General features: G+C 39.3%; 1 protein-coding gene and 1 long non-coding RNA gene across 2 annotated transcripts in view; one reads left to right on the top strand and one right to left on the bottom strand.

Moving 5' to 3' along the window:
• The window catches only part of dtx1 (deltex 1, E3 ubiquitin ligase), a 47,908-nt gene that overhangs the window by 21,700 nt on the left and 5,547 nt on the right, over positions 1–20,661 (bottom strand). Inside the window, exon 3 of the mRNA XM_041999648.1 lies at positions 2,179–2,926. Coding sequence (XP_041855582.1) covers positions 2,179–2,926 — 748 coding nt within the window. The remainder of the gene's footprint in view (positions 1–2,178; positions 2,927–20,661) is intronic.
• On the top strand, positions 17,909–19,901 carry LOC121649093. Its single transcript, XR_006012063.1, has 3 exons — positions 17,909–18,379; positions 18,523–18,592; positions 19,271–19,901. It is a non-coding gene; the product is annotated as an uncharacterized LOC121649093 (long non-coding RNA).

Genomic DNA, 20,661 nt, shown 5'->3' with positions numbered 1-20,661 from the left:
ATTGAATCACCAAATTGTTATGTCTTACACTTCATGGTCATTCAGAGCAGAACAGGTATCGCTATTATCCAACCAAGTGTCATAAAATTCCTGTTTATAATGAGTCCACTCTGTTTACACTTTATACATTTAAATAATTTGAAGTGTCAGTCATTGTCGTGTTTTAGCAAATGAGTGATTCAGTTTGTGAACAATTTCACCGATCAATAAACAAAACAATCAGATCATAAATCATGAATGAAAGTAAGAAGCTCCTCCTTTAGTGCAAACAGCAGTGTGTAAGCGGTCTGCATCTGTCACCATTACACTCTAGAGATGGTGATGTGTGGGCTGCCCAGTTATAAGATAAACCAACGTGTTGACACAAACCAGCAGATGGTGCCACTTCTAATATTTGTGCATGTAAGACAGATGCATTAGGCAACACAACACCAACCCCCATCCTCTTCACAACCCACAACCAGTTGTTTTATGACTAAATAAAAAGATCAATATCTAAACTGAAGCCATCACAGTTAATAATGCAAAGGCCATGACAACGATGGTCACACTCCGCTAGCTTACATGCAGATCAAGTCAGTTGTATGCAAAAAGTATTTTTGCAATCAAATATCACAAGAGTGTTTATATGTAAAAAGGCAAATTTAACTCATGTAAACAAGCCCCGCTGTGACAAATACCTTTCTTGCACAACAGCAGTTATATTAGGGTGTGGGTGTGTGAAAAACAGATCTGATGATTTACATTCTGTGTGGGTTCCTCTGTTATCTGTCTGCAGCACGCTTGTGGGAATGTGCGAGGGAGTTTACATTTCAGTTTGTGTTTGTGTGATTGCAAGCGCTCAGGTCCTGCTGTGTGTATGCTAACCACATTCATCCTGTGTGTCGAGCCACTCGCCTGGGAACCAGTGTACTCTGCTTCAACCCCCCCCCCCCCCTCCATCTCTCTTCCTTTCTCTTGCTCTAGCTCTCACTGTCCCTACAGCACTCTTTGTGCTGTGAGGTTAAAAAGTCACATTGAATCCACAACTCCTCGCACCTGAGATTTCACTGAATTCTGGAAATACAGAAGAGATGTCTCTGAACAGGTTATCTTATTCTACCTCTCTTTATCACAGATACTTTTGGGCAGAGACACACCATTTTTCAGAGGTTAAATGGATAAAAAAAAAAGTCACGGCAGATATGGTGACAGGAAAAAAAAACCCTGTATGATTTAGTGACCCGAATTAGGCCGTAGGACGTTAAAGTGCCTGAGTGAGGGACCGTATTATTCAAACATGCAGTAAGTGTGTCTCTCCCCATGAGCAGTGAGAACAGAATGGAATCAAATTAGACCAGGAGAAGGTTTATTTTAGTATAAGAAAGCAGGGTAGGGGACAGAAGTATTGGTTTCAACACTAACACACTTCTTTTCACTGGTTCCTTTCTCCGTTTGTTCTGAGGTCAGAGCGCTCTGCTGAAGCTCCCATTTTTCCTTGATCCATTATTCATTCTTCCCCAGTGGAGTACTGCCTCCATGGCAAATAGGTTTCCACAGTTACACCAATGCCCGCTTCACAGGTCTGACAGTGCGTATACATGACTCACACACACAGCACACAATGAAACAAATGTCCAGTTAAATGCACATTCAGATATTCCACGTGCAGTGTCAGACTGTTTTTGCATCCTCTGACAATACAACCATAACGCAGTCTGATAGCAACAAATTAGTTCAAAGCACAAGCAACAGAATGATCCAGAAGAGCTGCAGTTTTTCATGCCCACTGGGGCCAGCATAAGCTCATTATGGAGCAGCAACCATGACAGACACACATATGGAAGAAAAGGGCTACTGCTCAGTATAGTCACACAAATGAGAACAAGCTGGACTTTCCTCTGCAGATCCATTGATCAGCACGTAAAACAGAGTAGTCATAAATCAGCAGTGGAGGAAGTACAGAAAGACAGAAAATGAGCACCACACACCAGACACATTCAGCGTAAAGCTTTGTGAGGCAGACATGGAGACAGGCTCTTGGCTTTTTATATCTACCCATCGCCTCAGAGGAACTGTAAATTCAACTGAATCCTAGCTTTATGCCCTTGCTATAACAAATGTAATGGTACTGTAGACTTAAAAAATCAGAATTGTAAAATATAAGAAATGTATGATTCTGTTTGTAAACATCATTACCCGGGTGGAATGGCTCCTCGGGCCGTCCCCATGGAAATACGCTGGGTGCCTGGCCGGTTCAGGTTGTTCTGTCCATTAATGGTGAGAGTGTGGTGGCCATGGGCGGATGAAAGAGATGGCATCACAGGGGAACAGGGGAAGTTGGCAGAAGACAGTGGCGACTGCACCTGTTCGGCTTTAGCTTGCCCACCTCCCACACTTATGTTATTGTTGTTTGTGCCGGAGGAGACGGATGTTGGAGACCAGAGTGAGGTACCAGCAAAGGTGTTGCTCTGCCGCACTACAGTAAGGGTTCCTGTAGCGCCTGAGTTGCCTGCTGTCCCTCCATAAATCTTACGCCGCTGAGAGGCCAGAATAGCATTAGAGGCAGCTCTTGTACTATTGACGAGGATACACTGCTGGCAGGAACAGGGCTGGCCAGAGCTGGCGCCAACGGGCCAGGACTGGGACTTGGGAATAGAGCCCATAATGAGGGGGTAGGCTAGGTCCATGCGTCTTCGTAGGCGTCGCTTGCGCTGACTCTGCCTGTTGGTCTGAGACATGCTGTTGAAGTCAATGAGGTAGCAGAAGCCCAAAGAGGTCAGGTCTAGCCAGGGGTGCTGCTTCTCGTAGGCGTTCTGGATGGTCACACAGATCTCCATGTCATATGGTGTCCATGAGCCGTTGTCGTTCTCCCACTCCCACACCACACCTTTCCCTGGTGCAGATGATGGATCATAAAAGTTTCTCTGGACTGGTCTCATGGTGCCTAAAATAAAGAACAGAGAAAAAAAACGTGAAAAAGTTTTCTCATTTTTAAAGTTGCAGTTTAGAATAATGTAAGTAAAGTTGAAGGACATAATGGCCTTCGAGTCTTACATGAGTCAAGTCGCAACAACATAATGCAACTGAAATCCTACATCAATCAATCATAATACAAAAACTATGGCCAGGTAAAGACAGTAAAGCTTCTAATCTTGTCACAATGCAGTGTTCTGCTACAAAAACCTGCATCCTGGTTTTCACCTGGGTGTTACTTTGACATTTGCCCCCTGCCTAATTTCTACAGACCAGCAACAACAGCACTAACTTACAGTATCAGCTTTCTGTAGCAGGCCAGAAAAAACTGTTTAGGAAAGGTTTAAAGAATACGGCAAAGAGTCTGAGGTGTTAACCTGGCCTCAAAATTCCCCAAATACCAATCTGCAGGAAGCAAGCCCAATCCACAAAGACCCCATCCCAGAACCCACGGAGCTCCATGGGATTTATTGCCATCATTCCAGTGAAATAAACTTAAGGACACACTCAGATAACATTTGCACACACTTGCTAATCAGAGACTTTTTAAATGCATGAAGAAGACTACCTCAATATTAGGCAGGTCTTCATAACTTTATATCTTCTGCCTCCCAGCATCTTTCAAGTGTCTGTTTCTTTTTTTCTTTTTTATTATTATAGCAGCTAAGAAATTACACTATCTCAATGAACCCTAACAACTACAGATTATCGCTTGTCTTGTATTCGCTGGTGTTGGTTTGTCTGCCTGTCTGTGTAGCTGTCTCTTAACAACATAACTCAGAATGTTATTGACAGATTTTGATTAGATTTTCAAGAAATTTCAGGAAATGGAAAAAAGAACAAGTGATTAGATTTTGGGGGTGATCCGAATCACCGTCTGGACCCAGGAATTTTTTAAAGGATTCCTTACTATGGGGAGGTAGTGAAAATTTTGCCAAATGTTAAAGCTTCTAGCTCAAAAATAGTTCATGATGGGAGTCTGCCATCATATTTAAAGGTTATTGAAGTAAATAAGGGATTGGAAAAGGGATCTTCCTACAGTTTTGGGTTTGTCAAGAAACTAACAAGTACTGAGACAACAGTGGAGTCTCAGCATTTGTGAAATTTCAAAAAAGCTTCCACTACATAAAAAAGGGGTAAACATGGCTTTTAAAAAACACAGGCATCATACCCACAATGCCCTGCTGTCTCAGTCTGCACTCTCTCCCGTGTGATGGAAGAAAAGAGTGGGACATTGAGCCGGGAGCTTTGCACCTCTGTCCCTCTGCTGATGGTCACTCGGTTCCTGCCTCCATTATAACACAATTACTGTAGTCACAAGGGAAATCAGGACACCTAAACCAATCCATCTCTGTACTGCACGTCAGCAAGGGTATCCAGGCACTCCAGCACAAAGCATCACCCCTCCTCCCTGCAGCTAATTTAACGGGTAAATGCACACTCCCATGCCAGGGAGGACCACGGTGATAATGGAGGGACAGGAGTTTGTGCAGAGAATGGATAGGTGTGGGGCTGACTTCGGGGGGCTGGTGGACAGTGGTAACCCCTCATGTGACAGTTTGGTGGCAACACCAGGGAACAAACTGCATCAGCAGAATCAGCAAGTCTGACCTTGAGTGTCTGCTGCAGACTGCTTCTGAAAGGACTTGGTTTGATGGCAAATTTCATTTGGAGCTGCTGAGAACCACACACACGTATTCACAGATGACTGCTCAGTGAGCCAGCTGCCTGTGTCTCTCACATCTTCAGCCAGCCAGCCATACGCAACTTTCTCAGCAAGTGGCATCTGTGCAGTGTCATGGCTTGCTGGTTTAATCTCAACCACTTTTAAGAAAATAATGAAAAATAACAACAATGGATTAAATCCACATCTGTACTCTGTGGAAGTTGAAGACTGTGATGGGGAGCTGCACATCTGCACTGTGAATCCCGAGAGTCACATTACGCTCTAGACTTTGAAAATCACTGTATGTTTCTGGCCAGGATCAATAGCAGCGCAGCCCCACACAATCTAACACAGGGGTCGGTTTAACACATGCTTCATAAATATTTGAACATGTGGGGATGTTTTATTACCAAGCATAAATTTAGTCCACTCTACTTAGGCAAGAAAAGATGAACAGTATGTCTTTTTTGAAAGCCTATTAGTACAACTAACGCTGGTCTCACAGAAATATGCCAAGCGAGCAGGACGTCTTAAAACCACAATATGTGGTAGAAGCTTGTACTATGTCAAAGCCTTCCTCTGCTAAAAATGACATTTTTAACCTTGTTAACAAGTGTATAGGATATGTTACAGGACATATCATGAGCAACATCAGTCATCTGTGCTGTAGTTAAAGGTGCAACGTGTGTGAAAATCAAAGGCCAATGACAGAAATGTAATATATCATTAAAAAGTGAGATAAGTAATGCCTTAACAGGCAGTGAAAATAAGGCAGTCCACATGTATACAATTTTTTTGTAGTGCAGTCATCACTGCACCTATAGCCTCTGGATTCACTTGCAGATTAAAATTTGTTTATATCTGGGAGACCTTTGGCCACTAACGACTACTTTCCATTCACAACTCTGCTTGGCATTTGTAGTCATTTCTATGCCCATCTTTACCACTAGATATCAGTAATTATTACACCTTTAAAGTTATGTGCTTTAAATCTGTCCAGTATAACTTACAGTCTCAAAAAGGCAAAGCCTAAATGTCTATACTTTACTGAAGTATTTTTTTCCATTTTCAACCATATTTATCAGCAGACTTTGTACTTTTACTCCTTACATTTAAACACAGTTATCTGTACTTTCTACTCCTTACATTTCCCATTTCATTTCTGCTTGTTTTTAATCCAGCCTGTCATCAAAACACACACACACACACATACACAAAAATAAAACCTATCCTGATAAATTGCTCCATCTGGATAAAGTGAATTTGATTGTGGTTGGATGAGAAGTATAGCCACATACCATTCTGACACTATTGGTTTGCATGGCATTTAAAATCATGTGTTTTGGAGAGGTGGGAAAGCTCCTGATCAGGGAGGAGAGACTAGAGGAAACTACAGCACCAGGCCCTAATGTGGAAAGTTTTGAGCCAAACACACACCCTGCAACTCTTATTAGTTGCGTAACTTACCGCTGTATATACACTACCTGTCCCTGCCAAAAAGCCTGAACTAAGCTGCTGATGTTCTCTGCTTGACCCTTCCTGCTCTTTCTATCAGGAAACAAAGCGAGAGTGGCCACTTCCTGTCCGACCCTATGTGCATTTGGCAGCCATCTTTCCTGCCTTCCCTTCTCATCACTTATCACTCTCCCACGATGTCCTCCAGCTGTCCTTTCCCAGCACCAATGTCGCCTCCCCCTCCATCTCAGGGTAAGCTGTAGCAATGTGATGTATTGCTACAATCTGGTTCACAGTGGGGACTCTAACCCCACCTTCATGCAGAGTTGGGTGGGTTCAGGGTGAGCTCAATTGGCCTTTCACATCTTACTGGGGAGACAATAAGGCCATGTCAGTCTCTATCCTTAATAGCTTTGTTTTTGTGTGGAAGTGTAGGCAGGATCACTCTTTGAAAAGGAAGGACAGGCATCATTAACTTGCAACATCCTCAGCTCCCCTTAGAGGCATACTGCAGGGAAGGTATCATCCTTTGTAGTTAATTTCACTGTATTCTTGTTTCAGGAATGCACAATTATTGCCCATTTTGAATACAAGATATACAGGATGGCTTGAGGGTGTAATTTAATCTCAAAGCAGAACTCTAATGCAGATTTTTTTATATACTCAAGCTATCATTATTGGTGTATACTCATTATATTCTGTCTTCCAATACTTTTACAGATTATATCATGAAACAACTCGATGTAAAAGAAGGAGAAAAAAATCCTTCTAAGCTTGTGCAGCCAGTGTTGCAGCTTCACTCCTGTGACCAGCAAATCTTCATGAATCTGTGACTAATGTTGTGTCACAATCAGACATCTGTACTGTGGTCAACCAAGAAATTGTGAACAAAACACTCTTACAGGAAGCTATCAGCAACTTGATGTCACCACAGGAAATACCAGAAGAGCTACACTAAAATGCAACAGATTCAAAATCTGTTTCCACAGACACACTTGGGGAAAGATTGTGTTTTCACGAAAGCCGTCACTGCAGCTGAGAGAAAAAGCAATGGGAGGGACACTTGCACACATGTGAACCTTCCTGCTAGTCCTTTCCCGGAGAACAGCAGCAGCAGAGTCAACTCCTCCTGTACTCATCATCTACTGCTGACGCCAGCTTTCTCCCTCACTCTACACCATCACTCCTGGATCCTGACCAACACTGTCGCACTGAGCTATTCCTCACATTTTCCACTCTGCCAGTCACTGGACGCCATACTGCTCTCTCTCTCTCTCTCTTTCGCATGACTATCAGCTCTTGGACAGAGATTAGAGATCTGTGTCATTGAATAACATCACCTTGTAGTTAACTGCTCCTGCTCACCCCGCTGCTGCGCAGGGAAAGGCAGACGAAAGCGCCTGGATCTTGTAATTGACAAACCTCTCCAACTTCCCTGGGGCTCTGTGGAGCTTATTAAAACACAGTGTTGAATTTTCCATTTAACTACAGAGGGAGAGAGGCCAGTAACAGGTCCAGCATCATATAACTCAATGCTGGTTGAGAGGTACTTAGATGTAGCTAATCTATAGCTGCTGCCAGAGAACGTTCACAAAGAGTAGAATAAACTCCAATATCAATATTATCCGATCTTCCTTGTTGACTGGGTGAAAAATACAAATTTAAATAAAAAAAAAAAAAAAAAAAAAAAAAAAAAAAAAAAACACACACACTTCATGTGAACACCAAATGTTTCCATCAAGTTCAAAAGTTCATAACTTATCTGAACTCCATAATTTAACGTCATTACTTGCATTAAAGTTATAATTGTTTGTGCAATTTTTGTTTGATTATTTCAGGATGAATTACTTAAATTTACGGATGTACTTATGAATTTGACAGAATCAGAATTGGACCATTCTTATCTCAGCCAACTTTGACCAGTAATTGACTTTGCCATTAAATGCACCACAGCAACAGACACCTTCTGAAGACTTAGAAACCTTACTTCACAAACCCAAGAAAAGCTAGCAATATGTCATACAAGGCAAAAATTATTTAAGTTGAGTTAAAAAAACAAACAGTTAACAACAACCTAAAGGCACCTTGTTGCATTACTCTGTCTCGGGGTTACTCAATTGGCCCCTATGAGGGCTGCGATCCAGCAGGTTTTTAACGTATTCCTGATTTAACACAACTGAATCAAATTAAATGTATCTAACAGCCATGTTCTGCACAATGACTCATTGATGTGAGTCAAGTGTGTTAGAGTAGAGATACATGGAAAACCTGCTTTTGGGACCAAATTAAGTAGCCCTGCTCTATCTTCACCTGGCACATCAGTTTTCCATTCCAAAAGTAAAAATGCAGCATTACTTATATCAATCGAGTTGATGAGAAAACAAAGAGAATATTGAGCGCAGACAGAGGAAATTAAGGAAAATCATAACATTTCTTCCAACTGCTCTAATGGGAAATGTGTTGTTGCTAGCTAACAAAATGGACGAGCTTAGCAAGCTAACAAGGACACAACAGGAAAAACGAGAATTCAGTAGCATTTGTTTCACAAAGACATAGCTGCAGGAATATATCCCAGACTTTTATGTGTTTATATAAATATGTATGTATATTTGAACAAGTCATGATAAAGGAATGCACATGCAACTGTTAGCAGTGAGTTGTCATTTAAATAGTCTTTTAAGAGCCAAGTTCCAACAAGCTGGCTCTTTACTGGGGACCAATTTGGAGCTTCTGGAGCCGATTGTCCACAAAAGAATACTGCACAAGCTGCTAAACATCACGGGAAGCCTTCACACTCAACACAACACAGAAAGAAAACAACCAAGTATGTTCGGTCAGTGGCTTTTTCAAATATGCAGCAAGATATGAAGATACAGGAAGTCATTCTTAACCCCAGTCAAAAACTTACATTATAACTTCCCCTCGGGGGACTGATAAAGTATTTTTTTATTTTATTTCACTTCCCTGGAGCATTTTCTTTTATTTTAAACATTTTAAATCAAATTCCACACAAAGTCTTTAAATGCTGACTGTTAGCATTCAATGGGATTGTTAGAAAGTAAAGCAAAAGTATTTCTGCTTGGTTGGATACTGCAAACACCTCTGCAATGCATATTGTGATGCATATATGGAAATGTAGAATCCTTTATTTTTAATAGGTTAAAAAATTACACATTGTTTTTATGGGTTCCTTTAGTTAAACCTTCATATTTGTCATTCTTATTTGTTCTAATTTTTGTATTTATTTTTCTACATTTAACATTTTTAACTCCAATGTATTCCTCATGGGGACCCTCCACGCTGGGATCATTGCCTGCCTGGTCAGCAGGATTGTTGCCATGGGGATGGCTGGGGTCTGGGTGGCTAGCACTGCATCCCAAATGGCTGTGGCATGGGCCCTGGCCTACCTGGACCTGGGCTGTCCCCGTGGTGGCACCCTCTATGGCCATGGTGGCTCCTGGTGTGGATGGATCCCCAAGATTCTGTTTCCCTCACAGTAGAGTCAAGTCAGATTAAATTCTTATTATGTTAGGGGCTGATGTATGAAAAGTGCTTTATAAATAAAATTTGATTTGATTTGAGAAGCCTATTTATTAAAGGAGACATACTTTAAACATAAGGAAATGCAAAACTAAAATGCTTTCTTTCAGCGAAGATGCAACAAATGCTGAAATATACACACACAGAAATACTGTGTTTAGACCACCTCAAATGAAACTGGAGCAAACCTTGGTGAAACAAGAGGCTAAAACTGTGTCTTTCTGGACTCACTTATTTCAGACTACACTCACCAAGCACACAAGAAGACATTTATTAAAGCAGACATAGGAAAGCCAATTTCTACTTGACTTCTAGCTGCAGAGATGCAGTCACAGCTTATCACTTTCAGTAGCTTTGTGTTATTCAAACAACAAGTTAGAGTACACACCACACCGTCCCTCTTATTCTTTCTTTACCAGAAAACGTTTTGTGCCATTGTTATATTGTGAATAATATTTAATCAAGTTATATGAAGCAAAGACACAGTTTTCTTTAATTCTGGGAAAACAGAAAATTGATTTCAGTTGAAGCTGGAAAAAAAAACATGTACAACTAAAATGTAAACAACAATCAGATTTAAATATCTCTAAGGAATTCTCCTTAACCAGTTTTTATTTTGTCATGATAGGAATTTGTCTTATAACGCAATACTAAATAAAATAGCCTAAACAATGTTGGGAATGTGGGGCAGCGGGAAGCTGTTTTAGAGAAGACATTTTTTAACATGCATGCAGCAGAGCAACTATGTTATTGGAAATGTTGAGTGATGGGAATAGATGGAAAAAGTTCAGAAAGGGAAGCTGTAGCAGAGGTTAAAGTTAAATAGACGACAAAGGAACTTTTTGCAAAAAAATTTGCCAAAAAGCTGAAGTTGTTCCCTGAGGTAATAACACAGGAAATTTGCTGCAACACCTTAGCCACAAATATGCTTTGGATTACCAAGAATCTGTGAAATCAGCACCCTGCACATCCTCCACAAAACTGAAAAAGCAAACTGAAAAAAGTTACAGGATACTTGAGTCAGATGTCACTTTACACATTTCTAGAGGTTATGCTAAAAAACAAATAAAAGCAAGCGGTGGGAGGAGATACACAACACCATCCCAGTTCATTTGGCCAAAGACATGGTTCTGTTACTGTGGAGAAAAATGGGTTCAGAACTAGGATCAAGACACTGAATCTCAGATGCTGTGGACATTAAATGTTCATTTTTGTTCAATGTACAATTCTCATAACAAAGGAAGTAGTGATGTTTAGCTCAGTCAGTATAAAATGTGGTTAACATCCAGTAATGCATGGAAAAGAATTCTGTCAAATACTTTGAAACTGGTATAATTTTTAAAAATTCCAAGATATATAATTTAGGTCATACCGCCCATTAAAATTACTATTAAAAGTACACTCATAGTAAAAGTAGTGTTATCCATTTTTCTCACTTCAAAGTGCATAATTTATTAATAATAATCAGTTAATAATTTTCATTTAAATGCATTCTGGGGGAATAAAATGTACTTTTGTCATGTTGGGAACTAAACAGAAAAAAATGGTAAATAATACCAAACTGGTCTAAAACACATCAGCTATATTTTCTTTAAAATATCAAAGTATCATATCAAATCAAATCAAATCAAATTTATTTGTATATTTTAAAAAAAAACAACCAAAGTTGTCCAAAGTGTTTAACAATTAGAAGCAGAATCAAAAGATAAACAACAATAAGATAAACACAGACTTAACATCAGATGATGAAGCCCATACATTTCTTCATTGTAAGAGAATTCATTTTAATCCAACTCTACATTTGTACTCTGAACTCTACTGGAAACATGGTGCACAAGTGATTTTACTCTTTCCTATTCTGGTCGTTTTGCAGTCCCTCAGCTCATTCGCCGGCAAAAATTTTAATAAAATGTAGATTCTCCAAGTAATATGATGTCGTGATCAGAATCTCTCAAATATGCACATAATCAAGTTCATATCATATCCAGAATGTGAGAGAGGAAATCACATCCACTCACAGCAACTAAGATTACAGGAGTTTGTCTCCATTTTTTTCAAGGATGAGTTAGAAGAAGGTTATTTGCCTTCAAGGATGTGCTGTGCCTGGAACACAACCACACAGAGAAATCTATCACCAGCTGAGTTTAAAAATAAAAAATTACATTTCCTGTCAGTCATCACACCTCTAACCTAATGTCAGCTGGAACATGTCATGAACCTGAACAGGAAAAAGCGAGTGTAGAAAAGAGATGAATCCAACCAACAAAGCATCTGTGCAGAAACAGAGCATCATACAGCTTTTCCTGATATCCTTCACATGAATAGTGAACTCATGTTGAATATGCTAATACATCTTCCAGTATGCAGGAAATAAAATAATTGAAGCGCGTTTTTACATAAACCCTCAGAGCACTGTTTAAAAAAAAAAAAAAAAAAAAGGACTTTCATCTCCCAAAAAAGGCTTTCACAAACAATTCACCCAAGCTGGTTATTAGTGAAGATAGAGAGAATATTGCTCCGGTTAAAAATGCCTCACAGACTGAAAGAAAGCATCATCATCTCCAAAAAGATCTGATAATATAGCCTGTGAGTATGATGAGAGGACAACTTTTCATTGAAATGCATGCACCACTGACGTTTTAAATGTAAAACCCCTCTCCTTTTCAAAAGCTGTTGTCATACCTGTACATCAAAGTCTGAAAGATCCATAAGAGCATTATCTGCTCATTAGCGAATACCCAGAGATCAGAGGCCGTAATAATGAGTGTGACAGACTGGTATTAAGCTGCTTTAACAGCATTAAATGTTACAATATCCCAGTTCTTCTGCTCCCCTCTCACAAAAATCACACATTAAAGATTATTTTCTATCCTGAGAAGACACTTTCATTTTCCCAGAATGCACTTGGTCATAATGGGCTTCAGCAGTGAGCGGTGACTTTGATTCCCTTAAGCATTGCCATCTCTTTGTTGGCAAAAGTGATTGATGAACAAAAGCAGAGGTGAAGCCAATGGTTTGCAGGCAAGGGTAAGAAGGAAACAAAAATTGATGGAGGAATAAGAGGAGAGAAAAGGAATAGGGAGGAGAGAGGAAGAGAGGAGAAAATGTGGGAGGAGAGAGAATTGAGGGGGAGGATATGGAGATGGATAAAAGCCAGACCAATGGGGAGGAGGGTGAAAAGTAAAAAAAACACTACAGTACATGAGTACAGAAGGAGAGAGGGAGTAGATAGAAGGCATGTGATGAGTAGTTTTCTGCCAAAGAATTAAAAAAAAAAGATGACGTCTCACTTCTTCTGCCTGAGCTTAGAAAGTGAACACTGCAGTAAAACCGGCCCAACTAATAGTTTTGCTGCCAGCAAGACAAAGTTGTCAAAAAAAGTTCCACTGCAACCATCCTCATCCTCTTCAACTCTCCAAACTCTCCCACACCATGGTGCAGGGAGCTGGCCAGTTACTCTGCACTTGTGCAGAGTTTGCACATACTGAGATACCACAACAAGACAGAGTGGATAAAAAAGAAAAAGAATCTTGAGACAATTAAGTTACAGTCCTGTCCACCTGCCAGCTCCTGCACTGCAGCAGACCCTGAAAGACCCTTCTGACGTAACACTGTGAGTGTCCTCGGCCAAGGAGCTCTGACTATGTGTGAGTACAGTTTATGCTCATGTGAGTGTGCATTAGGAACAGAAGACTGAACAGGAGAAGGGCTACAGTCAAGAGGTGAGTGTGGATGAATACATGGGGGCAGGCATTTGTGTGCTTCAATGCACAACAGCTTCCATTTCACACCACTTCAGCAGCATCATGTCCAGCAGGAACCTTGTTAGCGTTTCAGCGCCGTGCCGTCATGTCAGTGTGGCAAGAGAGCAAGAGGCACAGCTCCAGGCATAATTTAGAGCACACATACAAAAATCCTGCAGCCTTGACTTCGCATGACACAGCCACAGACTGGGGTCAGTGTTACAGTAAATAACGTTTCCTGTGAGCAGTGAAGTCATACGGACAGCAAAAAGCTGCTATATCACACATTTAGTTAATATGGTTGAGGCATTTTTTTTTATAGAATTTCATTTTGAGATGAGTTTGATTAATTTTCTGGTAATTTTTACCTGCTTCCATCCTGCACAGAGGGTTATTATTTGCTGCCAACTTTCTTCTTATGCTTCTTATAGGGACTTCTTATCCTTAGGTTGTCAAAAATGATTGCATGTGAATGTTGAAAATATTTCAGCATGTTAGATTCTAATGAGATTTACAGGATCACATTAAAAAAAATCCATCTTAAAAAACCGTAAGCCATGTTTGTCGCTCAGTATATATATATATATATTTTTTTTATAATCCCTGAACTTTAATGACAAATCCACTGATGTATAAATTCATAAAACATTTAATGTCTCAAAAACAAAAGAACTTGTAGAAGTCTAATTTTGATGTTGGTCCATCTCAAATTTATATCAATGCACATTGTGATTTCCCCCAATGGTTATAACATGGTATAAAAAAATTATCATTCTGAAACATGAACACATGATGACTTTAAGAGAACACATGGATTACAGATTATAGTGAGCAGAACTGAAGTATTATGAAGCCATTAGGTTAGGATTTGTATTGGGGAAAGGAGTAGGGGGGCTATATAGATCAGAAACCCTGGATACCAACTTTAACCTCAATCACATATAAGTCGCTTGCCTGTAAAAACATTTTGAGATGCATATCCAGCTGCATTTTGGCATTTTTAACTTTTTTTGTGAGATTTGCAGGCTTGATTTGCTTACTGGAGAACTTTAGGCAGTTTGCATGTCTGGAGCAATCAGTTTACATGTTAACACATGAGAACGGACGTCAGCAGTGATCTCATAAAAGCAACTGTTACTTTCCATAAATTTAGGATTTTTCACTGTGGAAAATAGGGCTGGGTTTTAAAAACTGATTGATTTTAATCGATTCAAATTAAATAAATGCAATATTGGCTCATAAAATTTTTAAATGTCATTTCCAGTAACGTGACCCTACGCTCGCGTGACTTACCGAAGCTTGCTGAGATCTTAGCATATATACACACAACTTTGATTCAATATCTCTCTTTTCCAATTCCATCCAAAGCAAAAGAAAATCATTTCAAAATCTTGAATGCCATTTATCCATCCAATGAATTTCTACATAATAAATTTAACATCTGTACATGCACCTTCTGCAATGCTGGCAATGCATCTTTTTTATTCATGTGAGAAATCTAATATATAAATGTACTTTTAGTCAGTTAATTATTTATCTTTTGTGACCTGTTTGAATGATGTTTCTGGGTGAAACCAGCCCTGAGCTGTAAGTTTCCAAAGTAGGCTGGTTTTTGGTTCATTTCTGCGAATCTGGCGAATTACGTAAATACTGTAAGACTTTTGTACTGCAAAAGTCATAACACACTATTCCTGATTGAGATTAGTTTTGATATAACTTTTGTGAGGTTAAAGTCAAAAAGCTGTGGGTGGAGTACAATGCCGAAGTCATGACAAAGCGATGATGAATAGGTGTGCCTGATCTTTTCAGCATTAGGCACCCATAAAAAGACTGAACAACTGTTGCTTGTTTGGAAGGGTTGTAAGAGAAAGTCTCTTCTTTATAAAAACAACCTGATAGAAAATTTGCACCAGAACAAACCACAAACGAGACAACAGAAGATTTTTTTAATAATGCACAGCTTGTTTTGCATCCATGCAAACATTGAGCTGACTATAAACTTATCTGTAAACCAAAAGTCAGATTTGTGGCCATTGGGCTGAAACTGGGTCTTGCAACAGGACAATAAACCCATGCACACCAACAAATTTACAGCACAATGGTTGAAAAAGAAAAAAATTAAAGTGCAGCAATGACCACATCAAAGACCTTGAAAACACAGTGTTAAAACAAATGCCCACAAACATTAATGAACTGAAGGATTGTTGTCAAGACCATTGCAGCAAAATTCTTCAACAGCAATGAGAAAGACTTATAATACAGAAAATTATTTCAAGTTATCATTACTAAAGATGGTGCTAGAGACTTCTGCATTAAGAGGTAAACTCCACACACTGCTTCTGCTTCTGCTTTTGGTTTAGTTTGTGTTAAATAAATAATAACAGTGCAATATGTCGCATGCTGTGGTTTGTATGAAGTTGCATTACCCAATTTCATCAAGGACTACATTATTTTTTATTATCTACTGTATTAGGAGAATGTGACACATCCACCTCCAATTCCCAAACTCTAACATGAAGAAGTTCATCTGAGATGACACAATATTTCATGTCAGAAACCACACCTCTACGACCAGCCATGCATCAGTAAAGCCCCTTTAGCCTGCTCAGCAGATACTTGATTGATGGCTGTACAACATCACAAAGACTTTAAGGAATAAATCATGTGTTCTCCATCACATGACCTCTGCCACACTGCACGCGCTACACAACTGGATCCTCATCTGTGACTGGTGCACTGCACTCAGCAAAAGTTAACAGTATAAGATCAGAACCTAAAAAGAAGGGAAAGACTCATACGTGCATGCCAGCTCATCTTCTATTGTGTGGTCAGCGTTTAGACGTCACAAGTTTCTGACTCACTTCCTCGAGCACGCAACCTCCCACAGTATGATGATAACCTACTCAACACTCATTTCACATAAGACATGTTAAGTGGGTCTTAAAACAATTTTCCAACAAGAATCCTTTGTGGTTGCAACATTCATTTCTAACAAATTATTGAAAAAAAATTAAAATATTATACTTGAGTCTTGCTAATGGAGAAGAACCACATGCAGTAAATGAGCTTGTTGAGATGGGCTTTTATGGTCCTCTTCACAGCTGTCAGACACAGTCAGGTCTTATCAGAGGAAACGTCTGCCTACATTAACACAAAGTGTCGCGGTGCCAGACTACAGTGGTCAGCTTTGATCAGCAGTAGAGTGGACATGGTGTGAGAGCGTTGAGAAGGCATCGACATGTTTTACCCACTGTATGCTGAGATGGATTTAACAAACACAACTCTACCTATTTTTCCTATTATCAGTCTCAGATCCATTTCCCTGCAGAATCACAAGTGTAATCACATTTCTGCTGCGTTCAGACATAAAACTTAATAAAGAGCTATTTTTTCATTATAAATAACTCACTTAAAAACTTGGTTATTTAAACTAACTGGTTTAATAGCGTACACTTTTCCTAAATTTGACAGAATTATCAAAGAACCAATGCATGCTTGTCAAGGCTAAATATCACGGATGAATAAAGTTAAGGTCATGTTCCTTTAGCAAAGAAATTGCTGTAGGATGGCTAAAAGCTGAAAGAGACTGCAGATCCCGCCTGCAGTGGTGACACAGCGGTGCACTGACTCTGGAGACATAAAGCATGTAAAGCAACTTATTTCACATATCCACTTTTCAGAAGTCATCAGTTCTGCTAAGGAGTCAAAGGAGGAAACAGAAGCTGTTGAAATATAAATGACGTATGTGAGAACTGTGCTTTAGATTTTTTTTTTTTTTTCTTTTCTTTTGGTGCATTGATATCAGAATAAAAAGGTTGTTTCCATACAAAATCACTTCAAGAGGACTTCATGCCCTCAGGTGTATAACAGCTGGGAGAAACATACATAATTTATATGGAACTATAATGAATAAATCATTTCTGACTTTCTCAGGTCTTATTATTCCAAAACAGACGAGGGTCAACTTAACTTTACGCTGTGCTCATATCAGTAATGAAGAATTACTTAAACTCTTAAAATGACATTCAGAAATCAGCAGTTTTTCTGTAGCTTTGGACTCTACAGCTCCCTGAGGAAGAGCACCTGGCTGTATGGTTTCTTAAACATACCAGTAGACAGAAAACAAATGGTAGACAATTTATTGGAATGATTACTTTAAAGGTCGATACTGTAACTGCATCAAACGTCAAACATTTTGATATAAATAACAATTATATCTTTAATAGCCTAAGACTATATGGCTTTAACACATCTGGAGCAGATGTTTTTCAAACTGTTTTTGGTCACTTATCACTTGTGATGTTAAATGTGAAATTTAGGGGGGGGGGGGGCCTAATTTTTAAATTCAGAGTTATATCTCTGTCACCTCTTTCTTTTTTCTACTCGTTTTATTTCTGCTCACTATTCTCCTTTTTTCTGTCCACTCCGGTCAGGTCCAGCAATATTAGGTAAATTCCATAAATCAAAATAAATAAATAAATAAGATTTTAAAAAATTAAATAAATCAGATTATCAAGAGGAGCCTTATACCCATAAAGCTTCCCTTGGCAAAGCAAATTCGTTCGGGACGACACAGCAGTCAGACCATCATTCTGCTGCTACCATGCTGGACAGGACAGGTTAGAAAAAAGCACTACATCCATGCATTTCCAACAGAATGTCACTGTTTTGACATTTTTTTTCTATTAAGTGTTTCTATTGCTCATCTTGTCTTTCAGGTAAAGTTGCTTCCCATACAAACCCTCTCTGCAACTGACAGAACAGAGGAGACAAAATTGGGATTCAACCTTGATGCATCAATGGTATAAGTCTTGAACAAATCCCCCCCAAAAAGGGATGTGAGAAGCTCCTCTAAGAAGCAAAAGTGAATGCAGGCTGCCAGGAGCATCAGGCAAATCTCCTCACCTCCCAGGCTACTGCAGGATGTTTTTCCTGCCGAACAGTGGCAGGATTTGGCCTAACACCAAGAGCCATGATTTAGAAATACTTACAGGTGACACAGAGAAAGAAGGAGAGGAAGGTGAGAGTGCTTCACACTGACATTCTACCAAGCACCCAGGCAGCAAAACAATCAAAATAAGTTATATTTCTTGTGTAGCGTGAGCTCGTCCCATGCCTTGTTGCAGTAATTCCTCCTTTTTTTTCATTGCTCCAAACACCCAGTGGCTTTGCTCAAAGAATACGAGTCTGCATAAAGACACTTGCAGCCAGGTTGTGGATACTTGTGGAACTGGTAATTAAAGATGTATTTGAAAATATTTTTTGACACTGTATTCACAATTATTGTATTACTAAATTTTTATTACCAAATTATTAAGTTAAATTACATAAAAACCAAAAAACAGTCATTTTGTTTTGTTCCATATTTATGATTTACAAAATATAACATCCTCCACGCGTGTTGATTCCATTTCCATATTTATACATTTGTTTATTTATTGTTTTGATGATCTTGTAGCCTGAGTTTTTGTTTGAACTGATCATCATCGTGGTGCTAAAATGCTAGCATATTCATGTCTTCACATTGGTAGATGTATTACTATATTGATTATATTCTTTTAATAAACAGCACAAAAGAAATAGTGTAAACTGAAGGTCATGATGGTAAGATTTTCTGTATCTCATTTAACACATTCTTGTGAAATTAAGTTATTTAATAAACTCAAGGGACTTAACTGTTCAGTCAGAGTTTTAGCACACTAATGCCAACTACATAAGCTAACTAACACTGGGAAAAAGGAAGACTGATTTACCACTGAGATGCTTTTGAAAAATTCAGGCCATTTCAGTTTTAGAGGTTTGACATGTCTTCATATTGCTGCAGTGGGGTGGGTGTGGGTGTATTTATTGTAAAATGAGTGACTATGTGAGGATGCAGACAAAAATTCTTGCACTGTTTCTACTTTTACAGAGGCTGATCAAAGAAGCTCTGAGTTTGGCTCAGTGCAACCGCTGGCAGCCTGAGGAGTATCAGCCCAGCTCTGGCTTCAGTCAAAAGATGATTTCAGCAAATGTTACACCACAAGCTCCTCCAGATCAAAGACACCACATTTGCAACAGCAGAGACACTCTGGCCCTTCTCAAAATGGCAGCAAGCAAATATTAGGTTGGTATACTAAAGAGTTCAGTCATCAGTCCAACATGACAGATCAACATAAGACAAGAGATCAGTCAATAAAAGTAAGCAGAGGATGGAGGATAGTTTACACATATAATGCTGTGATGACGCCTCATTTCTTTCTGGCAGAAGGATGCTGACGCACTGAGGCAGACAACACGCTCTGATCTGACTGACCTTCCAGACAGGTCTGATAAGAAAGCAGCGCAGAGAGTGGCTTTAAAGTAAGATATCCACTTTAGAAGTTAAAAGTGGTGACTTGCTGGATCAGTAGTTAAAAAGAGATGCAAAGAGATGATTCTGCAACCAAAGCCACAGAATAACAGAAGCCTACTCATCACTTTAATGGACTAAAGATGTGGATAGAAACAGACCAAAGCAAATCTAGAAATTAGGCCATTCTTAGACTCAACAGCATGAAACCATTTTTCAATTGATTAACCATTTTTGTTCATTTCACTCCATTGACTAATATACAGATGGCATTATCTTCTGTCTTTTGCATCTTTTTTTGTTGTATAAGTTTTTGTTTGACAAGAGGCAAACTTTACAATGATAAACTACTTTAAACGACTTTATAGTGTTGCAAATGCTAATTTTTTCTTGCATATAGATAGAGTCCCAAGCATTGTGTCAGTGTTTACTACAGCTTAGGCTTCTGATTTTGGGATTTTGTGGCAGGCTACAGCCTCTGTTCATTACATTTTATGAACAAAATGTTTAGTTAGACAGTCGACAGCAAACATGGGTAGATTATTCTATAATTAAAATAAGTAAACCTTTAGGCCCTGGACGAGAAACTGTTTGCAGGGATTTATTCCCTCTGCCCAAGCTGTCACTTTCCATCAGGAAATCGCTCTACTTCTCCCTCTGTTCCTCTTCACTCTTCACCTCTGTGAGCTCCTCCCTCTCACTCCACGGCGTAGCTCCAGTTCCTTTTCCTGCCAATGTTCAAGTGGAATTCTGGCTGGGGGTATAATGGATCTCTGAGGACTGTCGCACCTTAGCTAAGTGGCATCTGCTAAAGTCCCTCTCAAATTACACTCATTTCAAGTAACTTTAAGAGAAAAACTGTTTTGATGACTGTATAATTTTTGTTTAAAATGAATTCACCTGACTGACGACCGAATGTGACTATAAGTTTTTATTCAGTATTAAAAGTTCATATACGTTATGGATTGGCA

Source organism: Melanotaenia boesemani, chromosome 11, assembly GCF_017639745.1.
Source record: "Melanotaenia boesemani isolate fMelBoe1 chromosome 11, fMelBoe1.pri, whole genome shotgun sequence".
Classification (NCBI taxonomy): domain Eukaryota; kingdom Metazoa; phylum Chordata; class Actinopteri; order Atheriniformes; family Melanotaeniidae; genus Melanotaenia; species Melanotaenia boesemani.
The sequence above is the reverse complement of the archived record's forward strand: the minus strand, read 5'-3'. Positions and strand labels throughout refer to the sequence as shown.